The following is a 26,090-nucleotide window of genomic DNA, read 5'->3' as shown; positions in this document are numbered from 1 at the left end:
TAATAGTGTTCTATCAATGTTATTTTTCCTGATTTGATAAATATACTGTTGTTATATAAGAGAAAGGTCCTTTTCTTAGGAAATAGACATTGAAGTATTTATGGGTAAAGAAAAATGGTATCTTCAAATTATTCTCAAATTGTTTAGATAAAACACGTATGGTGTATATGTATGCTTATATAGATAGAAAGCGAGCCAGCAAGCACAACTGACATAGTTAATAAGGTAAAATGTTATTGTTAACAAGTGATGAAACTGAATAAAGTATATACAAGAGTTTTTTGTACTATTCTTCAAATGTGAAATCATTACAAAATAAGGAGTTTTAAAAGATGCAATACTGTATTTTTAGGTCTATATATACATAAGTTCTCACTGCCATCGAGTCAGATCCGACTCATAGTGATCCCTCCTTGGGTTTCTGAGGCGGTACCTCTACGGAAGTAGATTGCACAACCTTCCTTCCGAGGAGTGGCTGGTGGGTTTGAACTGCCAGCCTTCTGCTTAGCAGTCAAATACCTCAAGCACTACGCCACCAGAGCTCCTCCTATATATATATATATATATATATATATATATGTACCAAAATAATTTTTAAATGTCTGGAAATTAAAAGCACCAATTCAGAGTTGCAACCTTTTATAGAGAGGGAAATGGATGTACCAAAGAAGGGCACACACAGTATCAGTTATACTTTATTACTTAAGCTTGGTATTATTCTTAATACCTTTATTAAGTAAGTATATACAAGTTATTTCATAACCGATCTTTAAAATACACATTTAAAATATTTACTGGTTTTTGATACATAAAAATTAAAAACATGAGTGCATTAAAGCACATTGCTACTGTGTATTGGGGGATTATCATGTACTTCATGTACATTATCTCTTAAAATTCTCACATCACATACTTATGTCACGCCAACATGAAGTTTAACACACTCCTAACCTTCCTATCTCACCTTCCAACTCCATACTGTCAGCTGACTTACTCTTTTTATATTCAAAAACTAGAAAAGAAAGCTAACTTTCCAGCTTTCTGGATTCCAAGCTAATTTAATACACAAGCAGCAGAAATATGGCTACATATATTCAAACCTCAAAAACATCAATATGAAAAATGGCAGTAAATTTTAATCTCCAGCATCTTATTCTCAATAACATCACACCTAATCAGTCTCTAATAGTTGAAGATTTGGCATTTTGCAATTATTCTTCTGTAATACAAATTCCATTACAGGGCTCAGGTGAACTAACAAAGAAACAGATGTTTATGCATTTATTAAATCATGTTGAAAAGATCTCTTTAAGTATCTAGATCTGTGTACAACCAAAGTATAAATCCAATTATTTTAAGCTTTAAACTATCAAAAATCTAACCAGGACTTATATCGCATATTTGTAAAGAATTTTAGAGTTTTCACCAAATAGTTATATTATTTGTTGATTAAGAAAGCAACCCATAATAAGCTTTTTCTTAAAAAGCATTCCATGTTTTAAAATAAACAAAAATATGCTTAGGAATCTTACTTACAATAACTATTATGAAATCTTGAGTCTTTATTGTCTCCCTGCAATATAAACGAGAACAGAATCAATGCTACCTTTGCCTTTGTAATTTACTGGGAAACTGACAGCCATCCTTCCTCAGGGCACTAAATAATCATTTGCCAAGTTCTATTTATCTTTTTTAAAGAGTTCTAGTGGTGTAGTGGTTAAGGCATTTGGGTGCTAACCAAAATGTTAGTGGTTAGAACCCACCAGCTGCTCACTGAAGATGAGCTAGTCTCCTTCTGGAAAGATTTACAACCTTGGAAACCCAATGGGGGTCGCTATGAGCCAAATTTGAATCCATGGCAGTGAGTTTGGGGTTTTGGGTTTTATCTTCTGTAATTTTAGATATTGACACAAAAAAACTATTCCTGTCAGGCTTCTCGAGCAGCTGCTTTTCTTATCGCCTGGAATGAGAATTTTAAAAATGGTCATCTTAGAATTAATATCTTACTGTCATATTCCCAATGAAAAGGAAGTTGAGAACAGGACATAGCGTTATAAGTGGCAGGGAGAGGAGGAAAATGAAGGAGCTGAAATTATACACACCTTGATTGAGTTGGAAGGGAACTTAGGAAACATCTCATGTGACCCTTCCTCACACACACGTCAATGAACTCTAAGACCATAATAATGAAAGACCAAAGGTTAAACTAAAACCCTTATCCTGACTACATATCTCATCATTTTTAATGATGAGAATGGGGCTCAGCTGTTTTCTGTCGTGCCTCAAGTCCCTCTTCTAGTTCCAGGGCCGACTTCCCGACTTCTGACCCTGCCTCTCAAGGAGCCCGAGCAAGGGAAATTTAATATTGGAAGGCTGGAAGTCGGCAGACAGAACCATGGGAGCGAAGACGAATCCAAACAAAACACTCCTAAACGTGTCATACATGTTCACTTCGAAAATTCGGCGTGTGACCAATCCATAATCGCAGAAACTCTCAGTCCGAGGATCTGCCCGAACAACCAATAAATCGGCGTTAAATCCAATTTCCTACTATCTTCAAGACCCTGAACACAGACTGCACTCTCCATGAAGGATAAATCCAACCAGTCCTCAACGCCGCCTTGTCAAAAGGTGCAACTTGACCTTCCCCACGACCCCATGAACAGTTAACTAGAACCTCGTCTCCAGAGTCAGGGCGATGACGTCACACCGCCCCCTTTCTAACATCGCGAGACTCTCTTCTCCTTTCCCCCAGTTCCCAGCGCTCCCAACCGCCCGCGCCTGCTGTCAGGCAGCGGCTGGGATGGCGAGCCCTGTAACTGAGGCGGTGACGATAGCAGCGGTTCCGCCATTGGATGAGAAGGCCTGAGGGACTGGCCGGCTTGGCGAACAAGGAAAGCCAAGGCAGGTGGCCCCGAGAGAGCAAGGGCAATGGAGGCCAACATGCCGAAGAGGAAGGAGCCTGGCAAGTCCCTCCGCATCAAAGTCATCTCCATGGGCAACGCCGAAGTGGGAAAAGTGAGTACCCAGTACTGGGATGGGCGGGACCTCAGCGCTGCGGGGCGACGTGCCGATTGGCTGAAAGGGTGGCTACTCATGAGCCTGGGGCCCTGCCTTCTCCCCGCCCCTGAGCAGGCCAAGATTTACTCCTAGGGAATGCGGCTCCTGGAGGAAAACTGTAACGACCTTTTTGACCTTTCGGTTGCCCCTTCCTCAACTGATGTTACTCTCTTTTAGGTGTTCGGTGTGGCCTCTAACCCCAAAACGTACTCAAAAGAGAGGAGGCCGACATCCTAATGTCAGATGGTCCGTTTAGATACACCATATCTGCGTTCTAGGTGACCCGTCCAGGACTCAGAGGTGGAGAATAAAAAGTTACCATAGAAGTGCTTGGGACCTTAATGAATTTACTGGGTTCATGTGAGGATTTGGGATTTGTAATCCTCTGGAGCCCAGGATCTACATTTCTATCATAAGAGATGCTTATGTATTTCACAGCGGAGGTGCACTGGATGTCAAGGAACCTAATTTTGTTGTTTTTAGTTTTATTTCTGGTGATGTCACTACATGCGTTCTTTCAAAGAAGACTTAGTTCCACCGTCTTTCACAAAACTCCATCTCATGGGTATAAGCTATTACCTTTCCCTTAGTATAAGGTAAAGGTCCCTACTGGTGCAAATGGTTAAGTGCTCAACTACTAGTTGAAAGGTTGGTGGTTTGAACCTACCCAGAGGTGTCTCAGAATACAGGCATGACAGTCTGCTTCCAAAAGGTCACAGTCTTGAAAACCCTATGAAGTTCTACTCTGTACACATGGAATCAATTCAGGCAACATACAACAGTCCAGGGAGGGAGGGCAAGACATGAGTCGAAGCCTTTCCTCAAATGAATTCTAAGACTGCCTCCTCTTCACCCAACTTGTTTCTCTTTCTGGGTAAGTGAAAGCTGTTAGGTAAGTGGAAACTGTTGGTTGAGAACCTCCCGAGGTCATCAAATCAGTGACAGAGATAAGATTAGAACTTGGGTCTTCACACTTCCACTTGCAGTATCTGTTCACCACTGCACTGTATGTTGTCAAAATCAAAGTGTTTAGGCCAATGCCTTGAACATAGGAGATGCTCAATAATACGTTTATTAGTATCTTTCCTTTCCATTTAGCATTATCCTCTAACTACTTCTGTGTCTGTCACTGAAAGTTAACAAACATTTATTGAGTGTTACTTATGTGCCATACATTAAAAAGAAAAGAAAGAGCCTCAGGAGCCTCTAGAATGTTATGTACTAAACTAGCTAAGTGAACATGTATCACTTGTGTAATTTTACTATGCTTAATGGTTTAACATTAGAAGCTGCTAAAATGCCCAATATTACCGTATTTGTTTAACATTGTTCTGGATGTATTAGCCAATACAATTAGATAAAAGAAAGAAATAAAATATAAAATATTGGAAAGGAGAAGACAAAACTATTATTATTTGCTGGTAACATGTTTGTTTGTCTGGAACCCCAAGAAGATCAACTGAAAAACTACTAGAACAATAAGAAAATTCAATCCGGCAAAAATTAATAGGCGGATCAATGAATAAGGAAGACTGAAGAATTAATGCCTTTGAATTACGTTGTTGGCAAAGAATATTAAATATACCTTGGACTGCCAGAAGAATGAACAGAGCTGTCTTGGAGCAAGTACATCCGGAATGCTCCTTAGAAGTGAGGATGGCAAGACTTTGTTTCTTGTACTTTGGTCATGTTTATCAGAAGGGACTAGTCTCTGGAGAAGACATCATGCTTGGTAAAGTGAAGTGTCAGCAGAAAAGAGGAAGACCATCAAAGAGATGGACTGACAAAGTGGCTGCAACAATGGGACCAAACATAGCAATAATTCTGAGGATGGTGCAGGACCAGACAGTTTTGTTCTGTTGTCCATAGGGTTGCTATGAGTCAGAACCTACTCAGTGGCCCCTAACAGCAACAACAACATAACCAAATTATAATCAGTTGGAATATATAATTGGTAAATAATTTTAATTTACAATAACAACAAAAATAAAGTGCCTCAGTTTAAACTTAAGAAGAAATAGGCAGGACCTCTATGCAAAAAATTCTCAAGCTTAACTAAAGAACATAAACTTATTTAAACAAATGGAAATATATAGTTTTCCCTTAGATAGCATTACTCAGTATTGTAGAGATGTCAATTCTTTAAAATACACACTTTTTTGTATAGGTTCAGAAGAAGATTATATATATCTAATCCAGTGGCTCAAATCATTGTCTGAGTGTTACCAGCTTGCCTTCTTATGTTATGCTTTTATTTATTTATTTTATTAATATGCTTATTTCTAACATTTTAATTCTGTCAGTATTCATTACCAACATTTTATATTTGAGAGGCCTATTTAAGTAAACCAGTTTGCCCCTATAGCTAATATTGAGTTAGTTTTTTTATTCACTTAATTTTATCTGTTCTCTCTTTATTGTCTAGTTTATCTTCAAGGAGCCTAAGGAACAGAAGCATGTCTCCTTGCGTTACAAAAAATTATTATTCATGCTATCATTTAAATGTTTATATCTATAAATAATTGATTTAGTTAACATGTTGAAGTTAAAGGACTTCCAGGTTCCCTAATCTCTTGAATAATGTAGGGGGGGAAAAAAAAAGGCTATTTCTCAAGGATACTGTGAGAGAAGACATTTGTGAAGTGCTTTCAAGCTATAGTGTATTTTTAGGAGTGTAGCTTCTTAGCAGTAGTCACTTCAAAGAAATTCTTCCATCAGTTCCCAATTCCTTTTTAAATTAACTGTTTTTCTTGTTGTTATGTGCTGTCGAGTCAGACCCGACTCATAGCAACCCCTCCTTGGGTTTCTGAGGCGGTATCACTGCAGAAGTAGATTGCCCAACCTTCCTTCCGAGGAGAGGCTAGTGGGTTTGAACCCCCAGCCTTCTGTTTAGCAGTCAAGTGCCTTAGGCACTACGATACCAGAGCTCCTAAATTAACTATCTAGTCTATTTAATTTAGATTGCAGCTCATTAGGAGGGAATTTGAATACAATAGATTCCATTAAACCAAAACCAAACCCTCTGCCATTAAGTCTATTCTGACTTAAAGCCAAGCCACCCTATAGGATAGAGTAGGAAGTCTGGTAGCGTAGTGCCAAAGGCCTTTGACTGCTAACCAGAAGGCTGGGGTTCAAACCCACCAGCTACTCCTGGGAAGGAAGGTTGGGCAATCTATTCCCATAGTGATACTGCCTCGGAAACCCAAGGAGGGGTTGCTATGAGTGCGATCCGATTCCATGGCAGTGAATTTGGTTTGGGTTTGGTATAGGATAGAGTAAAACTGCTCCATAGCATTTTCAAGACTATAAATCTTTACAGAAACAGACTGCCTCATCATCTCCCATAGAGTGGCTGATGGGTTCAAACTGGATCTTCAGGTTAGCAGCTGAATGCTTTAAGCACTATGCTACCAAAGTTCCTTAGACTCCATTACTTGCACTTAAAATAAATTATAAGTTTCATGAGTGCTAGGGATTATTATTACCATTCAAGTCATTTTAAAATTTGATTTTCATTATCAGAAACAGCCCAAGTGTCTCTTAATCTAATTACTGCTTAGTTATGTTCTTTCAGTGATTACCAAGCCCCTACTATGTTACTGAGCTAGTGGTACCAATGGAAATTGGAATGAAGGGAAAGATGGAAGAAATATTTAAAAGAAGATTTGTGAAGATTAGTGACTGTGAAAGATAGAAGGAATTAAAATACTAATGCTTGCTCTCAAGTAGTTTATTGTCTCACTGAGGAAATAAATACGCACATGTGAAAAGACAACTAACAATACAAGATAGTGTATAATTGATGGAAAATAAATGGTATATGGGCTGACTCGATGGCAAACAACAACAACAACATATATATAACATATATAAACTACATAAACCAAAAGCCAAACCCACTGCCATCATGTCACTTCCAACTCATAGACCCCAGTTGGGTTTCCAAAGTTGTAAATCTTTACAAAAGTAGATTGCCTCAACTTCCTTCTGTGGAGCAGAGGTTTGAACCACTGACCTTCTGGTTAGCAGCCAAATGCCTTATACACTGTGCCACCAAAGCTCCATATAAACTACATATATGCTAAATAAAGGAGCTCTGGTAGTGTAGTGGTTAAGGCAAAAGGTCAGTGGTTGGAACCCACCAGCTGCTCCATGAAGAAAGATGAGGCAATCTGCTTCTGGAGAGATTTACAGCCTTGGAAACTCAGTGGGAATCTCTGTGAGTCAGAATCGACTCAGTGGCATTGAGTTTGGTTTTTTTTTTTTTTTTGTATATACCAGCCACTCCTTAGAAGGAAGGTTGGGCAATCTACTTCCATAGTGATACCACTGACTCGACGGCAGTAAGTTTGGTTTGGTTTATATGCTATATACTATATTGTGTGCTATAATATATATAATAGTACACACATAAAAGGGCTACAGGAGTTCACATGCAAGCAAGATCACTTACAACTTTGGTGATCAGTGTTTGAGCTGCATTTTAAAGGATAAGTAAGATTTGGAAAAAAGGGAGGAAACCCATTCCAAGTAGAGGGAAAAGTAGTGACAAAAGTCAGGAAATTGGGTCTTGGGAGCTTTGCAGGCAGAGAAGATAATTAGGGCCAAATTATGGAGGGCCTTGAATAAAGGGCAAAGGAATTTTAATTTGAACTCTTGGCAGTGAGAAGCCACTGAAGATTTTTGAATTAGAAAAGTGTAATAATGATAGTAGTGTGCAGTGCTGGTTGAAGTTAGGAGGAAAAGGAGACAGAACAATAAAGAATTTCCTGTAGCTGTCTAGGAGTAGATGATAAGGACCTCAACAGAAGTGGTACCAATGGAAATTGGAACGAAGGAAAAGGTGAAAGAAATATTTAAAAGAAGATTTAGAAAGCCCTAGAATCAAATATGACTTCAGTATTTTGATCCTCTGTGATTGGGAAAAAGATAGCATTATTAACTAAACTAGGATATCAGTAGAATGAGCTGTTTTCATGTGTAAAATTAGTTCATTTTTGGACTCAATTCGAGGCAATTATGGCACATCCAAGAGACTAGAAGATATTTGGAAATGGCAGTCGTCTTGGGAGGGAGGTCAAGACTAGACATACATATTTTATGGCATCGTTGACAGTATAAGGCTGGAAGAGGTCTTCCCATGTAAGAATATAAGGATTGAGAACTAAACTGAAAACATACCCACATTTGTTATTAAGGGAAGGATTTCTCTTTAAAGTCTTCTTTTAGCACTTGTTTATTTTGACTTGACTTTTGAAAATGCTTTCTCATGGTGGTAAATGAAGAAACTGTAATAAAGTGTTTTGTATATGGTCCACTGTGTATTTACTAAATGCATGTATTTTTACCTTTTTAGAGCTGTATAATAAAGCGATACTGTGAGAAAAGATTTGTATCTAAATACCTGGCAACAATTGGAATTGACTATGGAGTCACAAAGTGAGTATATTGTTTCTCTGGGCTTGTAAATCCATAGAAATTAAGAACCCTTTTCAAATGATCTATATTTTCATCTCTGCACTTATGTAGGTAATCTTGAAATGGAAACTTTAAAAATAAATTGGGAAAGGTAGGAATAAGAGACCTTTACAGATATGTAGTGATCATATTTGTTCATCCATCCAGTGTATTGAGCACATTCTGTTTGTCGGTCCTTGTGTTAGGTGTAGCAGCTACAACGAGCAAGTCAACACAAAGTCTAACTGGCAGATGTAACTTCTCAGAAAACATGTTTTTATATAAGCAGGTTTTTAAAAAAAGGAAAGAAAAGACCAAAATGGATGTCAGGAGAGACTCTAAAACTTGCTCTTAAATGTAGAGTAGGTAAAGTGAATAGAAGAAATGAAGTAAAATTGCTGCACAGAAGATTTCAAAGGCAAGTAATCCAAGAAACTGGACTACGTGAAGAATAACGCAGCATCAGTGTTGGAGAGAGACTCATGAACAACCTGTGATATGCATATGACACAATCTTGTTTGCTGAAAGTGAAGAGGCCTTGAAGCACTTACTGACTGATGAAAGTCAAAGACTGTAGCCTTCAGATGAATTAAGCTTAACATAAAACAATCCTCCTAACTGGACCAATAAGCAACATCGTGATAAATGGAGAAAAGTTTAAAATTGTGAAGGATTTCCTTTTACTTGGATCCACAATGAATCCCCATGGAAGCAGCAATCAAGAAATCAAACAAAATATTGCATTGGCAAATCTGCTGCAAAAGACCCCTTTAAAGTGTTAAAAGGCGAAGATACCACTTTGAGGAGTAAGGTGTGCCTGTCACAAGTCATGGTATTTTTCAATAACATCATATGCATGAGAAGGTGGATAATGAGTAAGGAAGATTGAAGAAGAACTGATGCCTTTGAATCATGGTGTTGGTGAAGATTATTAAATACGCAGTGGACTGGCAGATGAATGAACAAGTCTGTCCTGGAAGAAGTACAGCCTGAATGCTCCTTAGAAGCAAGGATGGCAAGACTTCATCTCCTATACTTTGGACATGTCATCAGAAGGGATCAGTCCCTACAGAAGGACATCATGCTAGATAAAGTAGAGGGTCTGAAACAAAGAGTAAGACCCTCAACGAGATAGATTAACATTGGCTGCAACAATGGCAAGGATTGAGAGGATGGCGCAGGACCAGGCAGTGTTTTGTTCTGTTGTACACAGAGTCATCATGAGTTGGAATCAACTTGACAGCACCTAACAGTAACATCAACAGGTTTTATTAGCAGATGTGTTTTTAGAGCATTTTGAAGTTTACTCTCTAGAAAGTCTAAATATTATATTGAAAATTGCTACATTTTTGTTTATCATCTTTATAGCCTACTGAAATCTAGTCTGTTGAAATCTAGCAAAAATGACCTGGGAAGAGTGAAACTTGGTATTAAACAAAAATCAAATCCATTACCATTGAGTCAATTCTGCCTCATAATGACTCTATGGGAAAGAGTAGAACTGCTCTATAGGGTTTCTAAGGCTATAAATCTTTACAGAAGCAGACAGCCACATCTCTCTCCTGCAGAGCAGCTGATGGGTTCAAATTGCCGATATTTTGGTTGGAAACTGAGTATTTAACCACTGTACCACCAGGGCTTCTTTAAATTTAGTACTGTTGTTGTTGTTGTTAGGTGCCATCAAGTTGTCTCCAACTTATAGCAACCTTATGTACAACAGAACAAAATGCTGCCTGGTCCTGTGCCAGCCTCACGGTTCTTGCTACACCTGAGCACATCATTGCAGGCACCATGTCAGTCCATCTCATTGAGGGCATTCCCCTTTTTCATTGGCCCTCCACTTTACCAAACATGATATCCTTCTCCCAGGAAAGGTCCCTTCTGACAACCTGACCAAAGTAGATGAGATGAAGTCTGACCATTCTTGCTTCCAAGGAGCATTCTGGTCGCATTTCTTCCAGGACAGATTTTTTAGTTCTTTTGGCAGTCCATGACACTTTCAGTATTCTTCTCCAACACCACAACTCAAAAGTATGAACTCTTATTAGGTCTTCTTAATTCATTGTCCAGCTCTCACAGCATATGAGGTAATTGAAAATACCATGCCTTGGGTCAGGTACACCTTAGTCTTCAAGGAGACATCTTTGCTCTTCAGCACTTTAAAGAGGTCTTTTGCAGCAGATTTTCCCAGTGCAGTATGTCATCTGATGTCTTGACTGCTGCTTCCATTGGTATTGATTGTGGATTCAAGTAATATGAAATCTTTGACAACTCAATCTTCTCTCCATTTATTGTGATGCTGCTTAGTGGTCCAGTTGTGAGGATTTTTATTTTCTTTATGTTGAGGTGTAATCTGTACTGCAGACTGTAGTCTTTAATCTTCATCAGTAAGTACTTCAAGTCCTCCTCACTTTCAGCAAGCAATGATGTGTCGTCTGTGTATCTCAGGTTGTTAATGAGTCTTACTCCAATCCTGATGCCGCATTCTTCTTCATATAGTCCAGCTTCTCAGATTATTTGCTCAACATACAGATTATATAAGTATGGTAAAAGGATACGACCCTGACACACTCCCTTCCTGATTTTAAACCACACAGTGTCCCTTTGTTCTGTTCTAATGACAGCCTCCTGGTCTATGTGCAGGTTCCTCATAAGCACAATGAAGTCTTGTGGAATTCTCATTCTTCTCAGTGTTACCCATAATTTGTTATGATCCACACAGTCTAATGCTTTTACATAGCCAATAAAACACAAGTAAACATCTTTCTGGTAGTCTTTGCTTTCAGCCAAGATCCATCTGACATCAGCCAGCAATGATATCTCTTATATCATGTCCTCTTCTGAATCCAGCTTGCATTTCTGGAAGTTTTCTGTCAATATACTGCTGAAACCGTTTTTTTAATGACCTTCAGCAAGATTTTACTTGCATGTGATATTTATGATGCTGTTCAATAATTTCCACATTCGGTGGGATCACTTTCTTTGGAATGGGTCAAACTTGAAATTAAGTATTGTTGATATTAAGTATTAGTGGGGGTTTATTTGGCAGTGAATCAAGAGTAGGTTGGGCTTAGGGAGACAGGGTTAAATTTAGTAGGAAATAACACTGCTAAAAAGTAGAATTGAGGTAATATATACCCTAAAAGTGGAATTTCAGGCCTTCACTATTCTGGCCCAACCTGCCCTTCCCCTCTCTTTGTTATTATATTCCTTTACATATTTTACTCTGTATGCACCCTAAATTACTCCAGTAATGATTCCTTATCATGGTGCTATTATTCATTCTGTCTGCCTGGAATGTCCTTTGTTCTCATCTCACTGCCTGTCAATACCTTTGCAGTATAAAATGCTGCACCCATAAGGCCTTCTGAACACTTCCTTATCAGTCAGGATTCCTTTTGGTTGCAAATGACAGAAATCTTATCATTCTTGATAATATCTATCATACATTGCCTTTTGAAATTATTATCAGTTTATGTTTAATGTCTCCTGCTTATGAGCTCCTTGAAGAAGGGGCAGAAAATTATCTCCAAGGCCTGACACATTGCTTATAGAGTAGGTGCTCAATAAATATTGTTAGATAAGAGCAAGATTAAAGAAGGTAGGTATAAAAGGTGAGATGTATCTGTAGCAGAGAATGCCCAGAATGTGAAGGGCAGAGTCAAAGTCAGGTATATCCTTCATGATTGTATTTAAAGCAGCTTTTTCAACCTACTTGAGGCTCATGATATATAAAACTTCTAGTTTGCAAGTCTAATACTTCTATTTTACCATTTTCCAACGGAAAGCAGTAGAATATATTTCTGCAGGTTTTCTTTAAAGAATGAAAACTGGAGCTATTGGCTCTGAAATGTATGAAACTTCATCTAAAATCCACATTTCCTTCTTTCCTGTCTTCTTTTTTCCCTTTTCTACTCCAGAGCACAGCATTTCATCAGTGATATGGCAGAACATCACATTTGAGGCAGTTTTGTTTTGAATCCGTGTAAGTTGCTAGTTCATCCAAGAAAAGAAAACTAACCAAATTATGCCTTAGATCTGTGGTTTATTCAACTGACTATTCTGTTTCTTCCTCGGAAGGAAGGTTGGGCAATCCTACTTCCGTAGTGATACTGCCTCAGAAACCCAAGGAGGGGTCGCTATGAGTCGGGGCCGACTTGACGGCAAACAACAACAACAAAAAATTCTGTTTCTGGATGAAATTATTTTCAAAAGTTGGTTGGCTTGGTGAGTCAGGAAGATATAATTGACAGAAATTCAACCTGAAACAACTAAAGCAAATAAAAGGATATTCATAAATTCATGTAGTCCAACTTCAGTGATATAGCTGGACCTCAGAGATGGCTGCAACCAGGGACAGAACATTTGTTATTGGTGTTGTTATATGCCTTTGAGTCGGACCTAACTCATAGTGACCTCTCCTTGTGTTTCCGAGGCAGTATCACTACAGAAGTAGATTGCCCAACCTTCCTTCGGAGGACAGAACATAGCAAAGGCATTTTGACTCCATCTCTCTTTCTCCTTGTTGGCTTCAGTTTGTTAAATGGACTTCTTCTGCACAGCTGCCAACAGCTCTCAGGCTCATATTTTTTTAACTTTTTGCCTAAAGAGGAACTAAAACTAAAGGTCCTAAGTTTTAAACTCTCAGGGAAGGTTTTGATTGGTCCAAGTGGAGATAGGTACCTTTCTGCAGCTGAATCAGTTGTGACCAGCAGAGTGGGATCAATAAGAAGATGGCAAACCCTTCTGAACTACAGTAGAAGAAGAAAGAGTTATTCTACTTTGGGTAGTCAAAATAATAGATGTCTATTCTACCCTTCTTATTTTTAAAATGATGAAGCTCAAATTTCACTGTGCTTAAGAATTGGTTTCAGAGTTTATAAAAATACAGATTTCTAGGGCCTTCTCTAATGTTTGTATCCTCTGAGTCTGGAATGGAACATAGAAATCTGCATTTTTAACAACCCACCCCTCCCAGTAATTTTGATGCAGTTGGTCTTTAGACCACACTTTGGAAAACATTGACTTGAGATAATGAATTACCATTTGTCCTCAAAGAATTTCCTCTTTCTGTCTTCTGTATTAAATTGACCTCTTTTGAGTTTCATTGTGTGAATATATTTGTGTTCCTTCCTAATGTTACAGACTTAAAGTTCCATCCTTTCTGAGTTGCTGTCTTTTTAAAGTGAAATTTTCTTACATAAATTATTGTGTCAGATCTTTTCCAGATGTTCTCAAACTCTGTTATTATTTTGTTTTTCTTATAGCTTTTTCATTCTGTCTTTGTAAGATATGGCAGTCACAGCTATACATTCTCTTCCCAATTTTATGCATCTAGATTTACTATAGGTGAAATATGATTTTCTGCTTTATTTCCGTCGACCTTCTTGATGATACCTATACTCTGTCATGTTAGGAGCAAGTAAAGGGCAGTGTTGGGATGGAAGGAAAGCGTTCAAGAAACATTTCAGAGGGGGAAAAATCCACTGTGGCATGGTAATATTAAATTGAAAGTGTCTATTTGGGTAACTTTGAGCCCTGGTGCAAAAAGAGCGTGGAGGTGGCATCCTCTGACCTCCCCTAGCCTCATGAGGGGGAGGCAGAATCACCATCAACAGCCCAAGGCTAATTCCTGTGAGGCCAGACATGCCACCACCCTCCAGCCTTTTACCAGTTGTGAAACCAACAGTCCCTCCCACAGCACTTACTATTTCTCTACTGGATTTGATAATTTGTTGCATGACCATACGGAACTTACAGACAATACTCACCATTATGGGGTTTATTAGGCAAGTAACAGGCTACAATTCAGGTTCAGGAACACACTCAGGATACAGTTCTTTGATCAGGGCAGTCTGTCCTCTGCTATGCCCTCAGGCATGCCTCTCTGGCCCTTGGCCTTTAGGCCTGGCTTCTGCCCTGCTGGGCTAAGTGTTCACAAAGCTCTTTTAGCTCTACTAATGGGTACATCTAGGTGCACCCTACTCTGCCAGCAAGGCTCTCAATGTTGTCGCTGTGTGGGCTGGAAAGTTTGCTACTATGTTTTGTGCCTCTTGGTTTCTCAATCCATTGTCTCAGCTGGTCGTCTCTGCCGTCTTTCTGTGAAGGAGGTCCGGCACAGGGATTTTGGGTCCAAGGATGCACTCCAACTCCAATTCTACTCTCTTGTTGGCTGTGAGATACCCTCTTCTGCCTCTAGGAAGGCTTCTTTTAAGCCCAGCAGCATAGCAAAACTAACCAGTCTTCACGTTAGAGTTCCATATACCTTATTTGCATGGTGCCACCCAGTAATCTGGTGAGAGTCACAAAGAGTGGCTAGAAAAGCCATACCAGGTAATTCACTGGAACACACTTGGGTTGAGGCTGCAGTCCTCCAGGCAAGGTTTGCATTTGCTTCTGTCAGCATCCCAGGATTTTACTAATCTAGGACTACTTTAAAGAAGTTTCTCAGTTTGAAGTTTTCTAAACCATTAAGATAGGATAAATTCACTAATTCACAAATAAATTCACAATTCCTAATTGTGATTAGGAATTCTCAGAGTAGGACCAAAACCACCTAAAACTGAGGCCAAGAGAGATAAGAGGTCTCCTTAACAAGTGGGTAGAGTTTCCCTTAGCCCATTCTTTCATTTAGTCTCAGGATACACAGTCCCTTGCATATTACAGTGTTGTATCTTAGTTATAAATTCTCATTTTATATGGGCCTATGACCTTGTCATTGGAAACCCTTGGAGTGTTAAAACTCCCAGTTCTGGTATCTGGTATAGACATGTATTTTCAAGAAAGCCCCAGCAAAAATTTCATGTTTACCACACTGATTTTCAGTATCTTCTTTGATTATAATCCCTAAGGAATTTTCTTGACTTCTTGCAAGATTTGCCTATTTATTTGAATATTGTATTTTGTTCAGCATTTCTATGTCATTTATAACAGAGAGTTTTTAAGAAAATATCTAGTCTACCACATTGCCAGAAGCAGAATTCAACTCTAAATCTTGGTGACGCATTGGATTTGGAGGATGAGGAATCATCAGAGATTATGGACCTTGGTGATCAGAAGAGTGATGTTATCACTGACCGATATATAAAGTGAAAAAAGAATAGTTAAACAGACAGAAAGAGCACATATAGAATTTATGTATGGTAAGGAAATAAGGACATGAATGTAACCTGATGGCTGTTAACTTGAAACCTGATGGCCAAAGTTTCTGGAGTGAAGCAGAGAAGCACAGCATGATATGTAGACCTTGCTGCCATACTCCACCTCCTCATCCACATTTCAGAAAATTATTCTTATAATTTAGAAAATATCTGAGAAATCTAATCTAATAATCTAATAATTTCAAGCCTGGAGGATGCAAACTAAATGGGTATCTTTGTCTTTTCCTTCTTCTGACTGAGGAATAATGGAAATGGCTGCTGGGAGAAAATGTGTGTAAAGAGGAAACTTGACCACAGGGCTGACTCTTACCTATGGAAATAAATGCTCTAGGGATAAATACTGAATTGAGGAAATGATGTGAAGGCTAAGGAAATTGGCTTACAACTCCTCAAGTTAGTGGAGAAAACTCTGGTATGGGACATGAAACAAAATATCAGAAGAGAGAATTGAGCCCAAATATTCTTTTAAAAAAAGACTGCATACTGCCTCAGCTGAGCTCTCTTTTTGTACACAAACACACATACACCCTTTTCCTCCAACTTTCACTGGCTCCAGAAAAGTAGATAGAATATTGAATACTCACCACTTAGATTGGATTAGAGAAGGTAAACTGATCTTGGATAAGATGCAAAAAGAGTCAAGGATTAAGTTTTATTAAAGCAAATAGAATATCATGTAGCAAAAATATGAATAAGATGAAAGAAAGATCATGGCAATCAAGCTAATACACTGCATGAAAAAAGAAAAAAAAGCAATGTGCTATGCAAGTACCCAAGCCAAAAGGAAAAAACCTGTCTTGAGAAACAGAAAGAAATTGTGAATTGCTTTAAGTTCCAGAACAGATTAAGAACATGAAATCAGTAAAACAAGAGCTCGGAGATGAAGTGATAACAGAATGAAATGAAGAGATTGCAGACCTAAGGAAAGAAATAGGCTCAACACACCATCATTGCAGGAAAATAAATTCAGAAACATCAAGAAAGAATTCAAAGCACTGAAAATTGAATTACTACAAGAAAGTAAAACTTGAGATAATTAAAATGAATACAGATGAAAAAGTCAGAAATTGAAGCAATTAGAGGGGAACTAATAGAAAAGAGAGAGACAAAGATGGTCTAACACAAGAATAAACAGCATCACTGAAGTAAAGAAGTCAATAAATGTAATAAAACTCAAAAACCAAACTCATTGCTGGTGAGTGTTTCCGACTTATAGTGACCCTTCCTTGGGTTTCCAAGACAGTATCTCTATGGAAGTAGATTGCCCAATCTTCCTTCCAAAGAGTGGCTGGTGGGTTTGAACTGTCAGCCTCTGGTTAGCAGTCAAATGCGTTAGGCACTAGATGTTTTCAAAGCTATGAAACAAGAAAAATTGCATTAAACAGAAGAAAGAACCAAATCTGCATATGGAAAAAGTAAACTGTGCCTCAGAAAATTTTAAAACAATTGTCAACACACCGTTAATATTCTAGTTATCTACCGGACTTCAGGGTAAAGAAAAAATTTTTCAGTAATCTAAAGAGGGAAAAATTCATCCTTCAGCAATAACTGTTAACATTCTGAAAAATAGATCCTTTCAGGTGGACAATTATGGAAGACATTCTGTACACTTCCCAGAGGTCTTCATTCTGTGGAATCACACACCCTATATTGGCTTTTCCTTCTACTTTGCCTTATTCTTCTTTCTTCTTCGCTCCTGCTGCCTAGATCACCTCCTAAATTAACAATCTGCACCCAAGTCTTTTCTCAGGCTCTACTTTTGGGGAAACCAAAAAGGAACACAACCAATTTCTTGCCGATGAGCAAAGGTGGTTCCTCCAAGTTTTTGCTATTACAAAAGTGCTACTAAGAATAAAAAACAAAAAACCCAAACACATTGCCATCAAGTCAGTTCTGACTCATATCAACCCCTATTTGGTTTTCAAGGCAGTAAATCTTTATGGAAGTAGATTACCTCATCTTCCTTCTGTGGAGTGGCTGGTGGCTTTGAACCACCAACCTTCTGGTTAGCAGACAGATGCCTTGGGCACTGCACCATCACTACTAAGAATCTTTGTGTACAAACCACTCATGCACAAGTGCAAGAATCTCTCTTGGTTATTTATGTAGGAGTAAAATTCCTGGGTCCAAGGGTATGTGAATATTCAACTTTAAAAAATTATTCCAAACTGTTTACCACAGTGGTTTAACCAGTTTACTATTCTAATAGTATTGTATAAGAGTTCTTATTGATCCACATCCTCTCCAATATTTGCTGTTGCGCCTCAAATAGGTATCAAATGGAATCTCACTGTGGTCTTGATTTGTACTTCTTTGATAATGAAGTTAAACATATCTTCATATACTTACTAACAATAAATTTTTCATCTGTGAAATGTAAAAAAAAAAAAAAAATTATATCCAGCTAAGATACCATTCACATACAAAAAAACCTTTAAGCAAACTTCTGAAATATGAAAGAATAAACACTACAAGCCCTTTTTGAAAACTTTACTTGACAGATCCAGCAAATTAAGAGATAATATGAAATACTGTTTTTTTAAAATTAAATCTAAAATACTATTAGTTGTCAAATGCACATTATCTTATGTGCCACAAAGAAAGAAAACAAAAATATTCTCCTTAAATTCTGACATACCATTGATTATAAGATGCATCCTCATTTCACATGTTGAAATGTAAAAAAAAAAAAATGTGCATCTTAGAATCAATGTAGTAAAGAGTTAAATCATATAAATATGGTTAGTGGCCAGTATTGAATTGATTTACTATATTTTTGCATATAACATACTGACAAATAACAAATGCATGTGAAACACATAGGACATGTAGGAAACCTAATGTTCAAGGGGGTTGTGCAGTTTGCTAAAAACATATAATACACATGCTATTTGAGTAAAAATACAGTAAGTATACAAGTAATATATAAAAACTGTAGGACGGTTTCAGAGCTGAAAATAAATGTAATACACTTGGACAGGGAATAATAATAAATCAAGCAGGACATAGTGTAGGGACAATGAGAGCAAGTCCAATGTCCTTGCATTTCACAGCAGGGAGTGATAGCAGTGCTAAAATTGAAACATAGCTTAAAAACATGACTCTAATCTGTTAATTTATTGTTGCTGATATCTATTCTTAACCTTAGAAACATCTTTTAGAAAATAGTATTTCTTGTGGTAGGGAAGCATTTATGTTTAAAGTTCAGTCATTCCAGTTCACATCAGTTCTGTTTTATTTTGCTAAATTCAAGAAAAAGTAAAGTTTATACTTTTTATTTAAAAACAGTATAATCCTATTTTTATAGAAATATTGTTATCAGTCTTACGTTAATGAAGGTTGTTTCTGGATGATAGGGATAACTGAAACTTTCATCTTTGTATTTTCTTTATTGCTTGAATTATTTATAATGTTTATTGATTTATTTCATTGATGATTTTTCTTTAAAAAAATGGATTAGAAGTAAATATGCTATTGTGTTAACAGTAGTTAGTTCTAATACAGGTGGTTGTCATTTTCCTTTTTGTTCTTTATTTTTAAATTTCTATGAACAAATTATTTTTGCTCAAATGGCGATCACAAGAAAATTAAGCAGACATCATTAACAATAGACATTTTTGTTATTCCACTGCCTGATTCCCAAGCATGTTGTTGTTATGTGCCTTTGAGTCGGACCCGACTCATAGCAACCCCTCCTTGGGTTTCCGAGGCAGTATCACTACAGAAGTAGATTGCCCCATCTTCTTTCCAATGAGTGGCTGGTGGGTTTGAACCGCCAGCCTTCTGATTAGCAGTCAAGTGCCTTAGGCACTACGCTACCAGAGCTTCTGATTCCCAAGCATAACCAATTGTAATTAAAATGTCATTTACTCAATGAAATAAAATTTTTTGTTTTTCCTGATCTTACTCCTACTTGTCCCAAGTCAATTTTTCTTAATACCATTTATTGGTTAAGGAATGTGGACCTAAATACTCTGAAGTGAAGGTGAGTGAGGGCACTTATTCCCAAGGGTTTCAGTGTTCTTAAAATAAGGAGGCAGGATCACCTATCAGATTGCTGACTCTTGTTGTAAAGATTATCTGGAATCAAGGATAAGCACTGAGAAAGAAAGGCTCTTCTAAATTGCACATATATACCCTTTTGAAAGTCAAAAATAATATAAATGATATTAATGTGAATGCAGAAACCATGACCAAGTTTGGGAGTGTTTCCATTTGAACATTTCAGGGTACAAGTCAGAGACAGAGAAGTCAAAGTTAACATCTTCGATATGGCTGGACATCCCTTCTTCTATGAGGTAAGAAAACCTATATCCAGTATTTCAGTGGATTTGGGGAAAGATCCTGAGTTATCTGAAACAACCAATACTCATATCATGTGTAAAATTAAGTAAATTTAGCGGTATTCTTGGTTTGCCTTCTAAACTTTAACTTAATGGATGCTTATTGATTTTTTGTTATTCCCTTATATAAGGTTAGGAAATTTTATTGCTGATGTATCAAATAGTTGACATTTTAACTTTAAAAAGATAATTGCTTTTTACTTCATACCTTAGCCCAAAGTGTGCCTGGATAATTATGTTCATACTTGGATTGAAGAGCTGTATGTGACTTCTTTCATACTAGGGTACTAGTTTGATCTTTCCTGTTGACTGCTTGATTACATGAGTTCTGTCCCCAGAAGAAACCAAAGCAACCTCATTTGATTTTCTTTCATCTGGTTATCAGTCCTGAATTGTCCCAAAATGAATCTCATGACCATTTTCTTCTGTTTTTCCTTCATTGAGAAGGAGGCTCTTCACTCTTCCTAGTTTGGCCACTTCACCATTTATCTAATTTGAACTCTGACAGATGCATTTTATTTTTCCTTCAATGGACGAACATTTCAGAGTTCTTTTTCCCTTTTTGAAGAAAACCTGGAATGTACGGAAAAGCAGAGAAGAAAACAAAATCACCCATTATCTCATAATTACCCCTTATCTCATAATTTCAGTGGTAAAAACATTCAAGCATATTTTCATTAGTTTTTTCTTTGTGAATCCACCGTATAAATTTGGGGTTTCTTTTACATAAACAAGATCATACTGACTATGCAACTGTATATTCTGCTTTTTTTTTTAAGTAAATATTTTGTATACTTTATGTCATTAAAGTTTTTTCATAAATATAACCTTTCATAAATTAAACTTTTTATTTTGAGATAATTGTAGATTCACAGGCAGTTTTCAAAAATAATACAGAGAGATCCCTTGTACCCTTTACTCAGTTTCGACCATTGGTAGCATCCTAGCATCACAACCAGGATATTGACATTGATACTGTCAAAATACAAAACCTGTCCATTACCACAGGATCATCCCTTACGTTGTTCTTTTATAGCTACACCCATTTCTCTCCCATCTCTACCCTCTCCTTGACCCTCGGCAACTGCTAATCTGTTCTCCATTTATTTAATTTTGTCATTTCAAGAATGTTGTATAAATAGAACCATACAATGTAGAACCTTTTGGGATTGGCTTCCCCACCCCCCTCCACTGAGCATACTTCTCTGGAGATTCATTCAGCTTTTTGTGTGTATCAGTAGTTGTTTTTCCCTTTTTGTTGTTGAGTAATATTTCATGACATACAGAGGTACCACGGTTTGTTTAACCATTCACCCATTGAAGGGCATCTGAGTTGTTCCCCATTTTTGGTTATTATAATTTAAGTCCATGATTTCATTTTGAGTTAAAAGTTGTATAAGGTATGATCCTTAAGGTTGAGTTTCATTTTTTTGCTTCTGGATGTTTGATTGCTCCAGCCTCATGTCTTAGATGAACAGTCTTTCCTCCATCAAATTACTTTTGAATCTTTGTCAAACATCAGTTAGGCATATTTATATGGGTCTATTTCTGGGTTTTCTTTTCTGTTCCTTTTATATATATGTCTGTCTTTGTACCAGTATCACAGTTTTCATTACTGAAGTGTTCAAGTCAAGTCTTGAAATCAGGCACATTGTCAGACTGATTCCTCCCACTGTACTCTTCTTTTTCCAAATTATTTTAGCTATTTTAGTTCCTTTACCTGTCCAGGTAAATTTTAGAATATTCTTACCTATCTCTACAAAGAGTCTTGCTGAGATTTTGATAGGAATTGTGCTAAACCTGTGTGCCAGTTTTGGGGAACTGAACATCTTTACAATGATAGGTCTTACATTCCATGAACATGATGTATTTCTCTACTTATGTAGGTCTTTGATTCCATCGGGGTTGTGTAGTTTTCAGCATACAAGTCCTATCCATGTTTTGATAGATTTACACTTAAGAATTTCACTTTTTTTTTCTTTTGAGCATTTGTAAATCATACAATAATTTTAAATTTTAGTGCCCTAGTATTTCTTTCCTTTATTTATGAACATTAGTTAGTCAAGAACCACATACTGTGGATATAAAGATGAATGAGACAAAACCCTAGGCTTTGCCAGCTGAGGCAGACACATAAACAGATCATCATAAAGCAGCATGCTTTTTTCTTTTATTCTTGTAAAATATAGATAACACAATATTTTCCAATTCAACATTTTTCACATGTACAATTCCATGAAATCAGTGACATCAATTACGTTGTGCAACCTTCGCTAATATCCTTTGCTAAATTTTCCATGAAGGAACCTTGGTGGTGCAGTGGTTAAGTGCTTAGCTGCTAACCAAAAGGTCTACAATTCGAGCACAGCAGCTGCTGCATGGAAGAAAGATGTGACAGTCTGTTTCCATAAAGATTTATAGCCTTGGAAATCCTGTGGGTCAGTTCTTGTCCTGTGAAGTTGCTGTGAGTCTGAATTGACGGAAGGCAGTGAGTGAGTAAGTGTTCATTTTAGGGAACCCTTGTGATGCAGTGGTTAAGGTGCTCAGCTGCAACTGAAAGATAGCAGTTCAAACCCACCAGCCACTCCACAGGAGAAAGATGTGGGAGTCTGATTCCATAAGGATTTACAGCCTTGGAAACCCTACAGGACAGTTCTGTTCTGTCTTTACAGGTCACTTGAGTCACAATCAACTCAATAGCAGTGGATAGTGTTAATTTTTAGTATGTAGCAATTCAGTTGGCTTTTGTATGTTCAAATTCTTTCTTATAGCCCTCTAAACTCATATATTACCTTTTTTGTGGATTGAGTTATGTCCCCCGCAAAGTATATGTTGTAAACCCTAACCTCTGTGTCTGTTCTTATAATCCCATTTGGGAATGGTTTGTCTTTGTTATATTAATAAGACAGGATTAGTCTAGGGTGTATCTTGAGGCAATCTCTTAAAATATAAAAGAGATTAAACAAGCAAACAAGGAGTGGGGGGAGGGAGGGAAAATCCCAAGCCACGTGAAGATCGCCCAGGAGCAGAAGTTCAAAGAGATGAGGACTTTCCTCCAGAGCTGACACAGGAAGCCTTAGCCTAGAGCTGGCACCTAAAATTTGGACTACTAGCCTCCTAAACTATGAAAAATTCAATTTCTGTTGAAGCCACCCACTTGTATTTCTGTTAGAACAGCACTGAATTACTAAAATAAATTCTATCTTAGTAGAAAGCCCCCCTTTTTTTTTTAATTCTTTGGGATTTTCTGTGTAGCCAGTTACGACATCAGGGGTCCCTGGGTGGTGTAAATGATTAGCAGGTACCTTAGAAGAAAGGCCAGATGATCTACTTCTGAAAGACCACAACCATTGAAGATTCTGTGATGCACAGTTCTACTCTGAAACACATAGGGTTTCTGTGAGTTGGAATCAACTCAACAGCAACTGGCTTGGTACTAGTTAATTGTGTCATCAGAAATTGACATTTTTTTATTTCTTCCTTTTTCATCAGTATGTGTGTTGTTGTTGTTGTTGTTGTTGTTATGTTCCGTCGAGTCGGCCCTGACTCATAGCGACCCCTCCTTGGGTTTCCGAGGAGTGGCTGGTGGGTTTGAACCGCCAGCCTTCTGGTTAGCAGTCAAGTGCTTTAGCCACTATGCTACCAGAGCTCCCATGTGTTTTATTTTTTGTTATTATACTCATTAGAACTTCTAGTACTATTTTAAATAATAATGGTGAGAGTAGACATCCTTGCCTTATTCCCAGTCTTAGGGGAAAATGGGTAATGTATAATGTTTGTCGTTGTTCTGTGCTGTCACGTCATCTCTGACTCATACCAACCCTATGCACAACAGAACAAAACACTGCCTGGTCCTGCATCAGCCTCACAATTGATACTATACCTGAGCCCATCATGCAGCCACCATATCAGTCCATCTTGTCAAGGGCCTTTCCCTGTTTTGTCAACCCTCTATTTTACCAAGCATGACATCCTTATCCAGACAATGGTCCCTTCTGACAACAGGTACAATGTTAGCTGTAGGGGGTTTTTTTGTGTGTATGTGATTTGGGTGAAAATTTACAGAGCAAATTCACCTTCCATACAGCAGTTCGCATACACTTTGTCTCATGACATTGACCACAGTTCACCACAATGCAACAGCTCCCATCCCACTTCCTCCTGACAGTTACCTCTTCCCTGTGTCAGTGCCTCCATGCACCCCTGCCCCCTGAGTTGTCTCCCTATGCATAAACAGCCTTTCTATCTCCCACAATTGTTCTCTCCAAGGAGTGTATATGTCTCAGGTAAATGTTCAACTCCTGTGCCTGTCTTTTGTTTGGCTGGAAGCAGAGGTGTGGGTTCAATTCCAGACCTGAACAGCAGCTAGGGGCCATAGTCTCAGTGGTTCCACCAGGCTCTTATCAAGCCAGCAAACCTGGCCCCCCCACTTTTATTTTTTCCAAATGATTTTGAATTTTGTTCCACATTTTCTCCCTCTCTATCCAGTATCTCCTACATAGATCCCAGTCCGAGTGGTTGACAGTGGTAGCCAGGCACCATCTAGTTCTTCTGGTGTCATAGTTGTATAGGCTGCAGATCACATGGTGTACCAGTCACTAGGACTAATTGTTTCCATTAATTTTGGTTCTCTTCATTCTTCTTTGCTCTGGATGAGAACAGACCCATCGTTGCATCTAGGTGGCTGCTTTCAAGCTTTTACGATCCCAGTCACCACTTGCCAAAGTAGAAGGTGGAACAATGTTTTGTGTAGTATGTTATGCCAATTGAACTTGATGTCCCCTGTGACTATGGTCCCGAGCCCACAGGTTCAACTGCTCACTCCCTCTAGGTAGCTGGCTGTGACCAAGAAGTGACCACAACCTTGCCCCTTGTCAGCTCTACTATACACCTGGGAATTCAGATCATTCAGATACACTTATAGGACCATTGTCTGCCAAACCTGTACATGGTCTTGGGTACACTCTTCACTTCATAGACATAACTTAATAGTTCAGCCTATCCACCCATCTGTCTACCCATATACCCATGTTTGCCTTCACTGTACAATGCAGTACTGTATGTGTAAAAGGGTTCATTTTTGTTGTCTGTAACTCCCATGTACCTCTCTATGTCTTCCTCTTCCTCAATGCCACCATGTTGATCACTCACATTTGGGACATTGCCCTTCACCCAAATCAATACTTATCTCTACCTATCTAACAGTGTTCCCTACCCTCCCATCCCACCCCTGGTAACCAACAAAGAAAATTTCCTTCCATAGATAAGCGTTTCCTTGACTTTTAAAATAACAGACTAATACAATATTTGTCTTTCTGTGATTGACTTATTTCACTCAGCATAATGTCCTCCAAGTTCATCCATGTTATGCAGTGTTTTGCAGATTCTAGGTTATTCTTTAGGGTTACATAGTATTCCATTGTGTGTGTGTACCATAGTTTGGTTATCCATTCCTCAGTTGATGGATACCTAAGTTGTTTCCATCTTTTGGGTATTGTAAATAGTGCTGTGATGAACATGGGTGTGCATATGTCTGTTCTTGTCATGGTTCTCTCTTCTTCAGGATATATACCTAGTAATAGAATGGCTGGGTCAAATGGTATTTCTAATTCCAACTTTTGAAGGAATCGCCATACTGCTTTCCACAGTGGTTGTGCCATTGTACAGTCCCACCAGCAGTATATGAGAGTCCCATTCTCTCCACATTCTCGCCAGCATTTGTTATTTTGTGTCTTGTTGAACTTTGCAACTAGCGCTGGAGCAAGATGGTGTCTCGTTGTTTTGATTTGAATCTCTCTAATGGCTAATGATCATGAGCATTTCTTCATATGTTTGTTGGCTGCCTGAATATTGTCCTTGGTGAAGTGTCTATTCATGTCTTCTGCCCATTTTTTAATTGGATTATTTATCTCTTTGTTATTGAGGTGTTGGGGTTTTCTATAAATTCTAGAGATAAGTCCCTTGTCAGATATGTCATTGCCAAATATTTTTTCCCAATCTGTAGGTTCTCTGTTGACCCCTTTGGAAGCACATAAAAATTTAATTTTTAGAAGTTCCCATTCATCTAGT

General features: G+C 38.0%; 1 protein-coding gene across 1 annotated transcript in view; it reads left to right on the top strand.

Annotated features, from left to right (window-relative positions):
• The first annotated feature begins 2,931 nt into the window (after positions 1–2,931).
• The window catches only part of DNAJC27 (DnaJ heat shock protein family (Hsp40) member C27), a 39,706-nt gene continuing 16,547 nt past the window's right edge, over positions 2,932–26,090 (top strand). The window contains exons 1-3 of the mRNA XM_007939279.1: positions 2,932–3,018; positions 8,417–8,499; positions 19,907–19,976. Coding sequence (XP_007937470.1) covers positions 2,932–3,018; positions 8,417–8,499; positions 19,907–19,976 — 240 coding nt within the window. The remainder of the gene's footprint in view (positions 3,019–8,416; positions 8,500–19,906; positions 19,977–26,090) is intronic.

Source organism: Orycteropus afer, unplaced genomic scaffold, assembly GCF_000298275.1.
Source record: "Orycteropus afer afer isolate SDZICR_OR568_19922 unplaced genomic scaffold, OryAfe1.0 scaffold00058, whole genome shotgun sequence".
Lineage (NCBI taxonomy): Eukaryota > Metazoa > Chordata > Mammalia > Tubulidentata > Orycteropodidae > Orycteropus > Orycteropus afer.
This window is presented reverse-complemented; position numbering and strand designations above follow the sequence as displayed.